The sequence below is a fragment of the Hoplias malabaricus genome, chromosome 6 (assembly GCF_029633855.1).
Source record: "Hoplias malabaricus isolate fHopMal1 chromosome 6, fHopMal1.hap1, whole genome shotgun sequence".
Classification (NCBI taxonomy): Eukaryota; Metazoa; Chordata; class Actinopteri; order Characiformes; family Erythrinidae; genus Hoplias; species Hoplias malabaricus.
Genome location: NC_089805.1, coordinates 8,351,750 through 8,369,292, shown reverse-complemented (window position 1 = coordinate 8,369,292; position 17,543 = coordinate 8,351,750). Strand labels below are relative to the sequence as shown.

General features: G+C 38.8%; 2 protein-coding genes across 6 annotated transcripts in view; both read right to left on the bottom strand.

The window, feature by feature from the left end:
* pbx4 (pre-B-cell leukemia transcription factor 4) overlaps positions 1-6,125 on the bottom strand; it is a 33,371-nt gene extending 27,246 nt beyond the window's left edge. For all 4 annotated transcript variants that reach the window (XM_066673580.1, XM_066673581.1, XM_066673583.1 and 1 more), the window contains exon 1: positions 4,850-6,125. In XM_066673580.1, the coding sequence (XP_066529677.1) occupies positions 4,850-5,028 (179 nt within the window). In that variant the 5' untranslated portion in view covers positions 5,029-6,125. The remainder of the gene's footprint in view (positions 1-4,849) is intronic.
* Positions 6,126-12,310: 6,185 nt separating this feature from the next.
* On the bottom strand, positions 12,311-16,671 carry LOC136700116 (kinetochore-associated protein DSN1 homolog). Of its 2 annotated transcripts, none has more exons than XM_066675348.1 (11): positions 16,540-16,671; positions 16,168-16,195; positions 15,676-15,967; positions 15,424-15,497; positions 15,244-15,316; positions 15,025-15,106; positions 14,872-14,922; positions 14,454-14,525; positions 14,183-14,330; positions 13,143-13,230; positions 12,311-13,052 (listed from the first exon to the last, which is right to left on the bottom strand). In XM_066675348.1, exons 1-11 carry the CDS (start codon positions 16,569-16,571, stop codon positions 12,973-12,975), a joined length of 1,020 nt encoding a protein of 339 aa, XP_066531445.1. In that variant the 5' UTR covers positions 16,572-16,671; the 3' UTR covers positions 12,311-12,972. The 2 variants fall into 2 exon arrangements, with proteins under 2 accessions (XP_066531445.1, XP_066531444.1); XM_066675347.1 differs by having other exon boundaries at positions 16,402-16,540.
* Between the last annotated feature and the right edge of the window lie 872 nt (positions 16,672-17,543).

The following is a 17,543-nucleotide window of genomic DNA, read 5'->3' as shown; positions in this document are numbered from 1 at the left end:
GCAGGTGGATGTATATCTCTGTAGTTAGCTGGGGCTTTGTGTCATTCTCAGACACTGAATTAAATGATGGCTGGTCAACGAAATTTCAAAAGTATCTGAAAATGGGGCATTAGTAATTATGTCGAAGTGCTCAACTAACAGCAGCAGAATCATTCAAAAATGCTTCGCAGAAAACTTGCTAAACTTCTCCTCCACATTTTTATTGCTTGATTTGTTTCTCAGAAATCAGTGAGTAAAATATCTGCTCTCCCTCTCCCACTACAACGCCATCAATTTAAGAGAGCAAAAAAACACATGCAATAGAGTTCACATCCGGCCTGCTAAGCAGCACTTAGCACTGACCATTTATCAAGTCCAAGTCGCATTTCTTGCTTTCTTTCTTGTCATAGTCAGACAAGACACAAAGAAAATGGGGATGAAAAGGTTCAAGCTTTTACTAGAACACAATTCCATAATTTGACCAAACAGCTTTGACCAAAAATAATCTAAGACTCAGACTAAAGTGCATCACTGCCTGCGCCTGAGTCCCTTGCTGTGCTGTAATAACCAGAAAATATACGGTCACTGTCCAACGAAAAACATGTATCTCCATTTTTTGTTGATTTTTAGTTTACTACATCATTTGAACACAGCAGCTGTCCTTCACATTGTGGGAAAATGTCATAATGAATGGACCAATAAAAATGCTCCAAAAATATTTTTACACTGACTTCCACGGAAAGTTAAAAAGGTTTTTTACCTTCTCCTCTGAAGTTGCTAATCTGGAGATGCATGCTTTTCATTGGATAGTGATGATATGAATCACATCATGTTTGCTATTTATACTGAGAACGTATGGAAATGATTTAAACAAACATCGTCTAACCTGGTCCCTTTTTATAGCCTTATTGCTGATTTTACAAATGGAGCAGGGAATAAATAACATACAATTCCTCACTGCGTCTTCTAACTACTTAAATTAAAAGTACAGTTCATGAATGTATAGCACTGCATATATGCACTGTAACATGCATTAATATGAATCCACGTTGAGATTTAATGAAATCAATGTGTCTTATCATTATTCAACACTCTACCCGGAATGTTTTATTCTGTTTTTTGTTAGGGAAGGAATTTAGTTTTAATGCCTTTATCAAAAACAAATGTTTTCAGTTCAAATTAAATTTTACCAACAAAAAATGCAAATACAAACTTGAAATAAATATCTCTGCTTTAATTTAATGTATCAGCAAGTACTGTGTAAATTGACATACTTCTCTTTTAAAGCAAGGCTGCCAAACCTCATTCCTAGAGATCTACCACCTGCTCCAGTACACCTGCCTTAATATTCATTAAACTAATATTGATTAAGTGGATCAGATGAGTTAGATTAGGGCTGGACCTAAACACTTTACGGAGGCAGAGCTCCAAGAAAAGCGTGGGCCAGTGATTTCCTGAAACATCTGCTGAATGAATTCACTAATATTTATTTTGTCTCTAATATCACCTTAATTACAGTTTCAACAAGGGGAGGTTTTATAAAATAAACCTAATGTGTACACACTGAAGGATAAGAGACAATTCCAGTGTATAAAATCATTGTTTGTATTGTGGTAGACAATAGTGGACTACACCTACTGTAACTTGTTTAACTTGTGCAGGCCAGCAAACCTCTTCCACATCTAAAATCATACTTGTGCTGGGTGATATAGTCATTCCTCTATTGGTGTCACACACATTAGGTGTAGTTTTAGAAGTACTGACAAAACAGAAATCTTTATTTATGTGTTTCTGTGTTAACCTTAAATTCAGCCCTCATTTGCTGCTATTTTAAATGCATCAGCACGGAAAGTTAAATGAAAACCAGCAATGTTGCCTAGAGTAGTATTCAGGAAGAATGAGGTCATTTACTTTATTAATGCAATCTTAAATATCACCAGATGTTATACCAGGAACACATCATGATACTTCAGCGTTAGTACAACTATGTTCTACACAATCCGGGTCCAACATTCTTCTGAAACACCTAGATTATGTGTATTAGGATCATGTGTATTAAAGGAGAACTGTTCAAGACGTTGCAACATAAAATACAAGAGTAATCACTGACAAAGACAACCTATAATCAACCAAACCAGTAAATTTGCCAAATTTTGCTTTAGGACAGGACAATAGACAAAACATCATGTTAAAATGTAAGTAAATAAGATTATTGTAGTATAAAAGCATCACAACTGACCAGGCTCAAGGGGAAAGCCTGCCCTCAGATTGTATGGCCTGTTACAGTGAGACACAACACTAGGCCAAAAATAAGTTCACAACCCGCCTTTCATTTAACTTGTTATTTCACTTCTGAGCGGAAACAAAGGTCATGCCAGTTGGCTGCGGACAACCGGGACCCTTTCCAATTTCATCTGTGTTATAGTGGCATTTTAAACAAAATGCACCAGATCTGTCGCATTGCAATTTCTGCAACCAAAGCCCTTGAACATTAGGGGGACAATAAATAGAGCACACAACCAGATTGAATAAAACATTGTGTTGTTCTCATTCTATAATTTGTACTCACTTTAGAAACGGGATAAAATTAATTAACACAGGCTTTAGTCATTCTCATATAACAGCCTCAGAATATTTCCAAAAAAATGTAAGTGCAATAACCATGATATAGATCAAATAACATACATAAAATCTAACAGATCAACAGGAGCGTTACATAATACAGACAACAATGTATATAATAAATTATGTCTTTTTACCTGCAACTCTAATAACCTCATTTTGTCAACTTGGCTATTCCCTCTAAGCATTAAGACAAAGATAAATAGTATATGGAAAATGTGAAAAGAAAAACAGCATTATTTTTCATTATATCATATATTTGCAGGTTAAGTAAAAAAAGGCTAAGCTAATTTAAGCTAAATAAGCTAATCTAGCATTATTTGTAGAAATACACAATCACTAAAAGACAAACATAAGAAAAGTGAAATGAAATCAAAGCAAGACAATGTACATCCAAAGGACATGGCCTGGTTAAAAACCTTTAACTTGGATTCCACTCGTAGAAAGCAATATCCTAGCGTTCATAAACTGCCCGTGTAACCCCCTCCCCAATCTCATTAATAGAAACTCGATTTGTGGACAGCTGCACTCGCGTACACATTATAGGAGAATTGATTGCGCCCTGCACACAATGAAAAGGATGAACACCAGGGAGGGAGGGATGGATGGAGGGACGGAAAGGGGGGTGAAAGAAGTGAATTAATTAAGAGAACCAGGTGGTCAAGTGGTTTGGTGGAAAATCACAAGCTAATGACACATCGCAGAACAGCCTACAATTCTCTATTGAAGAGCATAGATGTTGGAGATGGAGAGTTTTCTGTGCAGCAAACCTTCGGACAGAACCAAGAACCATACTTCAACCGAAGATGGCTCATGAGAACATACTCACATACAAGGACAGATCGATTAAACCACAGTCAATACACACAGGCTATGGGTGCTGAAATCTTTCAAATGAAGAGCCGGGATTTGAGGCCTGCACCTCAGCCCCGAACCAGCAAACTCTCAACGGCGATGGCTTAATTAAGAGCTGCCTGATTAGCTATGCTAATGACGAGGGAGCAGATTAATCACATTCATTTATCTACTGGGGCCCATGGTTTGGTTGCCTAAACTGCTTTTCCAGGGCACACGTGCTCTTCACAACTAGCCTGATGCTTAGTATTTTAATGGTTCATACTTTTCCACATTCCTACCGAGGAGGTGCACCACATCTCCAATAAAGAAGGTGAAGTAGTGGCCATTACAGCACATTATATCTCCATAGTACAGATGATGTTGAGCTAGAGATGGACAATAAAATGGTACATTATCATTAACATGATCAATTTTGTTACAGGGTCAAACAGTACTGAAAGAAAACTAATCAACTGACATGTTCCATTTAAAAGAGAGCATAATTTGGCCCGTGTAACTGTATTTAGTGCACTACAATAAGTTAAATGCATGATGAAATCATTGTTATCGCTGCAGCATTTTAAATTTTCTTGATATGTGCTGTGTATAATAGACTTGCAATTACTGTGATGTAATATTTGGCCATGACACTTTGCCGTATGTTGAGCGGACAGTTAACTGAAATGCAATAAATGAAAGCTTTTCAATCTGAGGACTAATTACTATGTAATAACCATGAAACAAATAAATAAGAGATTAAGAAAAAGAATTACTAATTTTCCCCACCAAGGATTCATTAGCTTGACAACCAATGAAGCGATGAAAAACACCTTGCATGTGCTCAACATTTCCACAAATCTAAAGCCCTATGGTGTAAACACAGTAATCCGAAGTGACTTCATGTGAAACATTCAGATCTGGAGAAACTTGCCCTGTCAGAATTGTACACTGTGTTGGTGGGGGGTGAATGCCTCTAAACATACTCTAGAAAAAAAAAAGGTTATTAACTGGTAACCTGACGCCTAAGACATTGTTTTGTGTTACTTGGGGCAGTGTGAAACACAGCTGATGGTTTCAAATTCTTAAAAATGAAAACAGGAACCCAAAAAAACATAAATACAAATGGTTTAAACTGACAGAAACTCATAAAATCTCAGGACATGCAGGTTCCCTGTTGGATTATGAGTAAAATGGCTGTATTTGTGCTCCTCTTACCGAGAGTGGGAATGAATAAGAAGCAGGCACCTTTTGTAAACCACTCTGAGTGGCTTTGTTTACCTTTTAGTGATCTTTTTTTAAATAAGTGCCCCATTAATACTTGCAGGTTGCCGGCCTAAGTCACAGAAACAGCATCAGGTAAAACGTGAGGCAGTCTGGATCTTGTAACTTCATCCTGTAACTCTGTCCTTACCGTGCCTGCGCCTCGTCCAGACTCTCGTCCGTGATGGCCATGATCTGCTGCAGGATGTCCCCGATGTCCTGCTGCGGTTGGCCGAGAGCCTGTTTCCTCGCCGAGTCCGGGTCGCCCACGTCGGCCTGGGGCAGGGCTCCGAGTCCCCCCAGACCCAGCATACGGGTCTGATCGTCCATGCTTCTCCTCAGAGAAACCTCGCCGTTTTGGTGGGGGAGGAACACAAAAACTAGTCTCACAAAATGTAGGGTTTGCAACGGTGCAAGGCCCGGGACGATAGAAAAATATACGAATGTCGATCCTAGGCAGGACTGAAAGGCACATACAGCTCCTTACCGCTCGGAGAACAATGTTAGTTTTTAGTGAAATACAGAGTGAGTAAACAACAACAACAACAACAACTGCTGTGGCAGCGGACACTGGAGGTTTGTTTGGCCGTAGAAAATACTGAAGAAGATGCGTGCACTTGCACTGGCTGCAGTGGAAACAACAGGGCTTGAAGTGCAGCTACGAGGAGTAAGGAGACTTGAAAGTAACGTCGATAAAAAGGAGGATCAAAACAGACCCCAAACACACATTAAGTAACAGTTAGTCCCTCACGAAGCGCGAATTTTGAAAGAAACCCGATAGCGAGTAACGTCAGAAGAATACAAACTAAATAACACTTTTGTTCTGTTGTTTAGTTTGGAGAAACCCGAACCCAAAATGTCCGTTAAACTGGAGGTTTCCTTTAAAAACCACAACGCTGGCGTTTGTACCGAAAACACACACACAGCTCCGGAGTCCGCGGACTTTCCGTTAACGCGGCGACGACAACAGCTTTCGAAAAAAACACTCGGCGAGTCGAGAGGAAGACCAGCGTTCAGTCTGAGGGAAGAAACGGACAAACGCCACAGAAAGTACGATCACCCTGTGGAAAATAAAAATGCCTCGGACTCTTCGCTACCTTTCTTCTCCTTCTGGAGCAGCAGCGAGGCCACTTAGCATTTCTAGCCGAGCTTAGCAACAGCCACAGCAGCACTGGTTAGCCGCGCGAGCTAACGTTACCGTGAACGGCTCCGGGAGCGCGAGCGAACAAAATAAAGAACCGGAATGTAGAGATTACGCACGAGCCGCTAAAAACCTGCTTTCGCTGCTCAAAGTGGAAAGGCTCGGCTCCATCCCAGCCACACGACCACTGGCTCCTTAATTCTTAATTTCTCCCCCCGAAGCCCTCCTGCTTCTCTCTCACTCTCTCCCTTTTTTTTCTATCCGAGTCTCTCTCTCTCTCTCTCTCTCTCTCCTTAAATCGCACCGCTGTAGCGGCCACACTAGCCGCTACGTCATCGCCCAGGAGGAAGGCTGCAGTACAAGTGGCAACCACAGGGGGCATCATCGCGCATTGTGTTCAAATAAACGCAATATAATGGTAAATAGAGGACAAACATATGTCCGGACTTTTGTCTCCATAGCAAATCACTGACCAAGACATTAGGGCAATTTGGAGCAGCTGTACAAGAGCCTAAGCTCACTGTGAGCGCCCAATGCCAAGTGTCGGCTAAAGGGACTTTACTACACCCTCCCCCTTGGGCTCATTAAACAGTGAACCTGATCTCTAAAGTGATTGATCTTTATGCAGAAGGTCTGGGTTAAGTTTCTGAGTGGTGTTTCTGATTCATGAGATACCATCCAACATCAGGGGTACACTGTCAAAAATAGAGGTACTGTACAGGTACGTTATTGTCACTAAATATACAAACAAAGCAAATATACTTTTAAAAGGTACAACAGTAGTTTTAAAGTCCATTTGTGTTCCCTAATGGTACATTACATTCTCTAAAGGGAGAGGTAAATATTTGAAAGATTTCATTACAGAACTATGTCAAATAAAAATAAAATGTAAAATGAAAGTCCTGGAACTGAAATATGGCAAATGAAATAAACGCAACTTAAAATTCTACATTTAAAATTAAATATGATACAATTATGTTCCTTCACAAAAAAGTACTGAGTATTTACCTTTGAGGGTACCACCACATTCATTCATTCATTATCTGTAACTGCTTATCCAAGTCAGGGTTGCGGTGGGTCCAGAGCCTACCTGGAATCATTGGGCGCAAGGCGGGAATACACCCTGGAGGGGGCGCCAGTCCTTCACAGGGCAACACACACACTTGCCCTCACACCTACGGACACTTTTGAGTCGCCAATCCACCTACCAACGTGTGTTTTTGGACTGTGGGAGGAAACCGGAGCACCCGGAGGAAACCCACGGGGAGAACACACCAACTCCTCACAGACAGTCACCCGGAGCAGGAATCGAACCCACAACCTCCAGGTCCCTGGAGCTGTGTGACTGCGACACTACCTGCTGCGCCACCGTGGGCGGCATGGTACCACCACAGTGACAGCTAAAGGTACCGAAACAGTGACAGGTTTCCTGAAAATGTAGGGTGTATACAACAAAGCAGGGTTTCTGTTTGCCAGATAAAACAAGCCACTGTTCAAGGATTTTCTTAAAGGAATGCCCCTCAGTCCATTTCTTACAGGAGTGGCTTGACTTTAATCCTAAGGTATCAGGCTAAACTGACAAATCCTGGTGTGTGGTATACCCACCAGACGCCAACACATTTTATCGTAGTAGAAGATCTTCAAATCCTTACTGTAAAGTCTTACCAGAAGCATAAAATTGTTACTAGAGAAAACTACTTATTGGTATTCTTAATTTTAAAAGCAAACCCAAGGTTTTCTGGCAGAATATTCACACTCCCTTTACTGGTTCTTTTTCTTCCCACAGTGCATCACATGCTCTATCACACTCCCCAGTAAACACTGCACACATAACCATGGGCATGTGATGGAAACAGAACTCAATGTACCAGGTCCCCTACTTCCACCGCTACAAGGTCCAGTTCTGCAGTTCGCAGGCTCACTGTAGGTGTTTTTATTGGTAGACAGGGGGTAGCATGAGCACTCTGACCAGTCTGTAAAGCCTCATGTGACACATTCCTTCTGTAACTATCATTATAAATTTCAGTGACTTTTGCCACAGTCACATTTCTGTGGGTTTGGAACAGATTGAGTAGCCTTCATTGCTTTCATGCACTGATGATACTTGTGTGCCCAGACCCTTTCACTGGTACATTGTCAGTAGATATTCACCCGTCGAACAAGAGGGCATCATAAACCTCGCTATTTAGGGCCAAATAGCATGGCAGTAATTATGTGGCCCTTGTCAATTTTGCTCATGTTTTCTCATCTGCTCATTGATTTAATAAAAATATATATTTTTAATATTTGACAAACAAAAAAAAATCAATGCACCATGTCAACTATATTTTAATGTATCACCCTTAACAGTAATGTACCATGTTATAACAACTTATAGAAATAGGGTAACACTTCATTGAAGGACAGCACTTGCAATGACACCAGCATAAACCTTTCACCAGAACTGCTATAAAACTACATAAACATTTATCACTGTCTATATTTATTCATTTATTTTCATTGTTAAGAAGCATAATTTAAAAATGTTTCTGTCAAATGGTAGCCATAGTGTTTATATCCTGTTATAACACATTATTGTAGTGTATTATAATAGTACAGTAGGTTATATAATAGTTTATAATAATGCATTAAATTATGTTTCCAGACTCCTTATGTCATTTGATTAAAAAAAAAAAAGGTCCAAAAGTGGCGACTCCAAAGTGTCCATAGGTGTGAGTGAATGTGTGTGTGTGTATCGCCCTGTGAAGGACTGGCGCCCCTCCAGGGTGTGTTCCTACCTTGCGCTCAGTGATTCCGGGTTGGCTCCCGTCCCACCGCGACCCTGAACTGAATAAGCGGTTACAGACTATGAATGAATTCATGTATATTTAAGAAACAGTAGATGATATAGAAGAGACTTTCAAAGACACCATACAGTCAACATTCAAAAACACCTCCAGCCTTCATTGTTTTGCATTAAGGCCTTCTAGAGCCAATAATACTTATATCATTTTGTTACATATATATTTACTCATTTAATATCTTTATTGGTCACCCAGGAATGTAGACAGCATTCTTTGTTACGTCCCTCTGCCATATTGCCTTTTTACATTTTGAGTTTATCACTGATATTCTGCAACATATTGTACAAGAGGCAAACTAGAAGCAACAAGCAGGATTATTCATCAAATCCTGAACTGATACGGTTGTGTTTATGGATATCAATTCAACAAATAGGTTTTGCCTGTACACCTGAATTATGTCCTTTTCTTTTTTTTCCCTCCCATCCCTGTTCTAATTAATTTCTCATAATTCAGGATTAGGGGATTTGGGAGATGACACAAACCATAATCCTTGAGGTCTGATGGAAGGAATGTGCAAGACTCCTTTAGAGAGAATTAATCAAATTCTGTGGTGGTTTGTCCACTGTATTGACAAGCCCATGGCTGCTCTATTATCCTTTTTGTGTGTGCATTTCATTTTTCAGTAGCAGCTTCCTAACAGCAACACCCACTTTCAGACCCATGGTGTTGTCTTCCCATAGTGGAAGAACAGACAAAAAAACCTGTGGATTTTGTCCTGTCCAAGGCAAGTGTGTGGCTTGAACTGTCCAGTCCTTCTAAGTATTTGTGGTAATTTAGTAGTCACTGCATGGCTGTTAGGGGATCCCAAGTTCTCCTGTTCCTGTCACTCTTACGCAACAGTATTCTATTCTCCTCAGAAATATCTCCTGAAAAAGAAAAACTTGAATTAACCTCTGTTTTATATGGAAATGCAAGGAGTGAAGTGTGGTGTATGACTCCTGAACTGTACAGTATCTCAAGAAATCAACATGTTGTCAAGTTCTTTGCAGGTCGCAGATAAACCCACGGCAAGACTTTTCTCATCAGGTACGGTTGTATACAACTCAAGCTAATAAAACATCTCTGATACGTTATCTTGTGGGCACACGCACTGTGCAGATTAAAAATAAGCAGAGCCCCATTCTTTTTTTCTGCAAACGCTCACAGTTCTGGGGTAGTTCATCACTCTGAGGAGAAAGACAGTCTTCTCAGACAAATGGCTGGAGGAGGAGGCGGCGGAAGAAGCAGCAGCGGCCGGAACCTGGTACTCGAGGAGGGAACGGGACGAGAAACTGGCCAGAGTTTTATGCTGACGCTCTGCACATCTCTCGTCTACAATCTGCCACTAATCAATCTGAGGAGCGTGCAAACCATGACCCCGACACATTATCACTGCTGTGCTGGGATACACCCGAGATGAATTTAGGGCGTGAGAAACAGCTACTGTTTACCTAATCTCGCACTATGTGACCCTAAATGATACATGTGGTCTAACAGACTGTCTAATAATTTAATATGCCTGAGTGTGGCATCAGAGAAAGAAGGTTTGTGAAGATACTATGTGTTTCAATGCAATTTCTATTTAGACAGGTTTCCCTCTACTTAGGGGGAAAAAAAATAGAAAGCCTGTCAAATTCAGCATTTTTTTATATTCAGTTGCAGGCAAACAGTCCGGACAATATTTTTTATTATTCTTCAGTATTTGGCAGACTCCCGGGTGTCCTCAGACCTGTGTAGAGAGACAGACAAACTCCACACTTGCTTCAGATCTGAAAAATCCATACTTCCACAATGGGGAAACAACCCAATACTATATGTCTAAAAAAATGTGGAGTCATTGGATGTCAAAAAGCCATTGCTTTGGTCACCAAACGGTGTCCTTGAGGTAAGGTTTTAAGGACTGGTAATCTGCATTTGGCATTTCTAGGGACATACGAAACAAAATGCAAACAACTTCTAAGACTGAACTTTGGCTGTGAATTCTATCCCCACAGATTTCTTTGAAAAACTGAAAACAAGTTCCGTTAAAAAAATAGAAGCTATAATGAAGGCAAAATGTGAACACACTAAAGTGTAATAATACATTTAGTTATTGAGGGTTTTGTTTAATTTCATGTTAAGTATTATTAACTTCCACTTAATGGTCTCTGACTGGAGACTAAATGAACCATTGATCTCCAACATTTGCACAAATGAAAGATTGCCATTTCAGGAATTGTTGAATCAACAAACATTATTTGTTTTCATCTTGTTTCCTGGCCTTTCTCATGTCAAGTGTGCGCTGTGTATATGTTGTTTATTGCTGTAGTACCCAAATATCATAATTTTCACATGTCCTGACTTATGCTACAAATGTATGAGAAATAATTCTACGTAATTATCAATTAATATCAAATAAATGCAGGTGGTAGAGGCTTTGATTTTGATCTGCCACATGCCCTCAAAGTGAAAGTTACCTGTCTCTTTCAGAAGCGCTTCTTAAAATTCTAGTCTGAATAGGTGTCCTCTTTAGCTCTTTCTGAGGCAGATGCACTCTCAGCCCACGAGCACTCAGCCTCATTTTCATCTAAATAAGAATCGATCTCTAGCTGTGTGCCACCCCCCCCCCCTATTGCCTCAAACACAGGGACTTAACCCCACTTTTCTCCAACGCCTCCTCCACCTCACACCACGCATATAAAATACTAATCAACTTATCAACAAGGAGGAGAAAACACCAAGTCTGAGACAGCAGACGCTTTATGTACAAAAACTGTACTCGTGTTTCATTTTTCACGATCCTCACCCAACTTTATTCCTTTTCACATGAAACAGGTGTCATTTAGCGCTCTCGATGTTACCCCTTAGGATGTCTGGTTCCCATTGCCACAGCTGAAGTATTCTGCTTTGGTAAGATTATTTCACATTAAATCTCTTTGGACAACTTCATTTTAAAATAATCAGATCATTTAAAATGGTTTTTAAATCTTGAAGTATGATTAATGTATAAACATGTGTATTCATGAACATCTTGTACAGTCCCTTTCAATGTTGATCTAACCCTATTTACCCCACCCCCCTCCCTCCCCCCTTTCTGGTTTTATATAAGTTTTCACTATCTCTTTAAGCTTGTTGCACTCATTTTACTTTACTAACAACAGAAGTAGTAGTTTTGCCTGAGTAGAGTTCTACCTTGGAGTTGTGTGGTATTAAAAGGGACATAAACATCATTCTTCTCAAATGGTCAGCACTAACTCGATGCATTGCAGCCTGCAGAGTTTCTCCTGATAAGCAGAGGTGATACGCAGAGAGAGAGAGAGAGAGAGAGAGAGAGAGAGAGAGAGAGAAAGAATGAGAGAAGATGTGAATGAAAAGCTGGAGCGTGAATCACTGGCACAATGTCAGTGCTTCGTTCTGCCTCAGTAGCCCGGCATTACTGAGAGGGGAAGAGAGGGGGTGGTAAGCTGGGAGTGGGGGAGGGGGAAAGGCCCACAGAATGGTCATGAGATACAAATGGGTGGTGAGAACACAGGGCAGGAAAACAGTCCTCAGTAAACTGGGGAAATAAAGACCAGATTGTGGGATTCTCCTGTTACTGAAAATGTGCAAAGCTTTTCTCTTAAGCTAGTTAAAAAGTGCAGATAGTTTATTAACATCTTTAGAAAGCACAATTAAACAATGTAGCTGGAAGTCTACAAAAGGACATTACTTGTTAATTTCATTATAAAATATAGACTTAGGGCCATGCATAACACCAAGTCCAAGAGGTCATGTTAATTCTCTGAGGTTGTTCTGTTATTGAAATCCTTTTCTAAACATAAATAGGCCTCTCCTGTCTTCATTTAAAGGAAGAAGCTTACAGATTAGTTAAAATGCTTTCATATTTAAATTTCCCAGGTCAGTGACACACTCCACCAGCCTTTTATTTTTAAACAATTTAAACACCGGATATTGCAGAAAATTTAAAAGAAAAGTGGAAAAAATCTAAGAGTTATTAAAATAGGGCAGACAGGTACAAGCAAGTAAATATCAGCAGAATATGGCTCTTTATACATGCATAACTGTACTGCCATCTAGTGTTCACCAGTCCAATACTGGAACAACTGTTGTTATTCAACAGTTTTGGTAATTAATCTATGTCTCATAATAATTGACTGCTGTTGTTAGGTTTGATCAACAGGTGGATTTTAGAAGGTGCAAAATAACAACTTAGATGACATGACGCTGCCTAAAATAAACAAGTCTTTTTCAACAACAGACTTACAAACATATACAGCTACAAACAGGGAATTATTTAACAGATTGAAAGCACACTGCACAGCACCAGCAGACCTAGGAAGATGTAGACTGAGGCCTGTTAAGAAGCTGTCTCACTGGAGAGGATGGGAGATCCTGGAATCCAGCGCTACGAGCTGTGGAACAAAACAAGTGGAAAGCAGTGTAAATTAATGACCATTATAACTCCTTTCTAACAGGGACATATCTGTGAGTGTGTTCCTCACCCAGTCTGGCACTGGTCTCCTTCACCATCAACTGAGAGTGCTCCTGGAACGACAGCAGCTCCTTCAGCATCATACACTGAGAGTCCATCTGTGAAATCAAACGCCAATAGATATTAATTTTTAAATCAAGTGTAATTCAGACTTGTCTTTTGTGTAGTGACCAACACAATTTCTGCCTTCTTAGTAGGTCCAAAGGATTATGTAATTATAATGTGCTTTAATAAATTGTAGTAATAAATCTATTGACTATTATTTACAACGTTAGAAATATATTTATAAAAAAAAGAATCATATTATGAACAAACTTGAAATGTTAGAGATGATTGATATTAACCTTAAACATGTTTAATTTTATGAATGTATTTTATGCCACAAAGTTTCACCTCTGTTTCAAGGCATCTATCAAACATTCCTCGTTTTATTAACTGTCATTTACAATGCTTCAAAAATAATTAATGTACTTTCCTGTAGCTAAATAATTGTTATATTATAAATATTAAAAAAATATGGATGAAAATGTTTCAAAATTTTTAAATGGTAGTACAGTAATCCCTTGCTACTTCGCGGTTCATTTTTCGCGGATTCGCTACTTTGCGGGAAAATCTAGGAAAACTGAAAGATGTGTAAATTAAAAGGTTTTTTTTTATTATTTACATGTATTAGACTAGGCCTGTAGGTGACAAAATATATCATTTACAAGTATTTCTTACGTACAGTACGTGTATTGTTCATGTCCACATCCGAGTGAAATTTACTGACGCTAAATCACAGCTTAGGAATTACTCCATTAAAGAATCGGGTAGGATATCACATGTAGTTCCGCGAAAAACGAGGGATTACTGTATTAAGAAATTAACTCTTTGGCTTGTGTAAGAGTTTAATTGCTGCTCACCAGCACAACCTGTTGTACAATAAAAGGAACTGTAAATTAAATCCAAAGGCTTTCCAAATTATTCCATAATACATAAAAACCACATTCCACACAATCAGTGAACATGCATTTCAAAGTTAGTCTAAACATAAGCAAAATGTATTCTCACCACCAACTCCATTGTATTAAGCACTTTCTCCTGTCTACAGAGCACTGTGTGGTAATCTGGTTTATTCAGGATGAGCTTGCTTTGAGAAGATTGGGCAAGCAAGGACAGGTCCAGTTTCAATCCACTCTCCTGTCCCTGCTTCACTCGCCTGCAGAAGAAAGGCGAATCAGAAAGCTGATCATCAACCTTTTACGCTAAATTTAAAGCAAATTATTTAAGTTCTTAAGTATTAATAAACTTGAGGTTTTCATGTCAGTTTGGGTATACTCACTTGGCCAGTTCCTCAGCTTTACATCGATGCTTAATCAACAAAGTCTCCCAAGATGAACTTTCAGCCTGCAACCTAAAACATACATTTTTAATAAATTAGCTAAAAATGCTTATTATACCATCAGCAATCCTAACAACCTACAGATAGGTTCACTCTAAGCAGTTTCATTAAAAACAGTGCATACATTTAACTTTAAATAAACCAGCAAGTTCCCCTTTACAGAAGCCCAAAACAGCACCAAAAGCATATTGGCAAATAGCACAATTTTACTTCTCACTATATGAACATGCTGTAACATACTATAAACGACAATTAAGATTGTTGCTCAAATCCTGTACATACCACAAAGTGTGTGTGTGTGTGTGTGTGTGTAACACAGTGAAATAAAGTGATTCTGATTATAGCACTGTAAGTCTACCTGCCGATGGCCTCCTTCGTATGATCAATGAATTTCTGAATGGAAGGGTCACTACAGAAAGGGAAAAAGAGATTATAGTAATAAGAGACAAAACATATACAATATGAGGTAAAACAATAGGTGACATCAAGCACATTTAGAAACAACCATTACCTGTTGTTGCTAAAGAGTGAAAGCACAGTTTCTTGACTAATGCTTTTGGCTAGACTTTTCCATTCTACCTGTAAAGAATCAACTATAAAACAAAAAATAGTTTTCATTTTAACATGTCTGCAAATTCAACCTTTACAGAGTGAGGATCAAAAACACTAAATGCACCAAAAAGAGAAAATGTAACTAATGGAATCTACTTAAAGATGGATAATATTGTACCTTGTGTCTGAAACAATTCCATATCAGCACCTGGTATAGTACACAAAGTGTTTTGCAGTCTTTTTACTGTATGCTGCATAGACATAAAATAAAATACAGAAAAAAGGTTAACAGTCAAAAACAGTATCAAACAAAGAGAGTGAAAACTTAATTTACTAATAGTGTTTAGCAGTTTAGCACCTGCATGGCAGCTTCCATTAGTTTCTCCAGCCTCTCATTATCTTGCAGGTCTTGGCTGACTGATTTACACAGATCTGAAAGGAATAATGGGAACAATAGATAAAAACACAGATTACATTATCAGGATAGATAGTGTCTTTAAAGGCACAACAAAGCCAGCTCTAAGTCTGGGATATCTGTTTGGTTTACACTTCAATGAGATGCTCTGCATATCTAAACGCAGCCGAAGAAAGGCAAACCAAATGGACTCACCCTGGGAGGTGTTCTGGAGGGCGGGGAGTGATCTCCTGCCTTTAGTTGACCTCCTCCAAGATTTTCTCCTTGAGCTGGGGCTTAGATCAGTGACCACAACATCCTCACCCACAGTTTCTCTTGCATCACCCTCAGCACAGCTTGACTTTTGTTCATCTGTTGTTTTCCCTTCTTCTACAGATGAGATGAACTCCTGTGAAGCCGAGGTGCGAGGAGACTTTTGAGGAGGTTGTGGGCTGGGAGACATCTCCAACTGTCTTTTGGTCCCTTGAGAAACCTCTTCTGTTGTAACCTACATCAGTGAAAAAGAGGCTTATCTTAGCCAAGTAGCAAAAGAAAGAGGTAAAGCAAAACCAGAATATATTGATGGCTACAACCTGGGCAGATAAAGGGAAGGTTTACAGATTTAACAGGACGTTATATGATGACTATTCAGTGAGTTCTGATTATGAAACCGGTAAAGTTAGTACTAAAACTGGGCCTGTTCCTTACCGTAGAATGCATATCTTCACCCTCATGCCTGTCAAACAGAGAAATGTATTAAATCGTGTGCTATAAGTGAGAATTCATATATTAAACTCAAAGTTCGCCCAGCTTCTGTACGAACTAATTCACTTTTAAATTGTTTAAAATGTCACTTGATTTTACGAAGCAGAATTTATTCGCCATTTTATTACTTAGGCGTGAATTTAAAGTGGTACCAAAAACTACAATAGAGTAACAGACCTCATTCTGTCCTTTCCATTCAAGGATATTGTCGCTGGATATATTATCATGGGTTTTATTATCTTTTTTTTCCAAAGCAGAGAAGTTGCCAACGAAATCCTGCAGTTAAAAACCGTGAAAACAACTCAAAATACGAACCCTCCGCTCTTGTCGTTTTGAAGCTCCTCCATTTTCTTTCAAAGCCCGCGCTGCGACGCCGTCAGGCATCATGGGAAATGTAGTTGAATGAGTGGTTCCATTAAGCCCTGTTAGAGCTGCTGTAACTTCTGGTTGTGGATTAAACTAATAAAAATTCATCTCGGCATATTACATATTTATGTTTTTTTTTGCCAAATAAAAGTGGCATAGAGGTAACCCTTTCCGGTACACACTTGTAGTTCATCCTGTAAATTCACAGGAACTGTTCCTTAGAAATATGATTTATTTAGAATTATTAAGAAACACTTTTTTTTTTTTTGGCCTGCCTTTAGCAAACTGCAGTTTCAAATCGGAAATATTCAGTCAAGGCCTTGGCTGCTTATTTTGCATTTCATACGTGTGTGTGTGTGTGTGTGTGTATATATATATATATATATATATATATATATATACCGCGACCCTGAAATGGAGAAGGAGAAGAAAATGATGATATATATATAAATGATGATATATATATATATATATATATATATATATATATCATCATTTTCTTCTCCTTCTCCATTTCAGGGTCGCGGTGTGTATATATATATATATATATATATATATATATATACACACACACACACACACAATGATCGAATGCAAGGAAAATGGCACATAAGACACAACGAATGTAATATTCAACAGTGCCTCCACCCCACACACGTTTTGAAATAATTAATATATAGACATCAAGTATGCAGAATCAGTCAGATAAAGTAATACACACTTAAAAAAATTTATCAGTGAACTGCTTGAGCACTTATAATTAAGCTCCGTTTTCCAAAACTCAAGAATGAAATGCATGAAAATGATAAACGTTAATCAGACTGTAAATGTCCATAAAAATAAAGATGCATCTGTATATTTCTTTATATTTTTAAAAAATAGATGTCCTTCACATGGTGTAAAACATTAATTGAAATACTACCAAACATCTAACATTTTGGAGATATATGGTG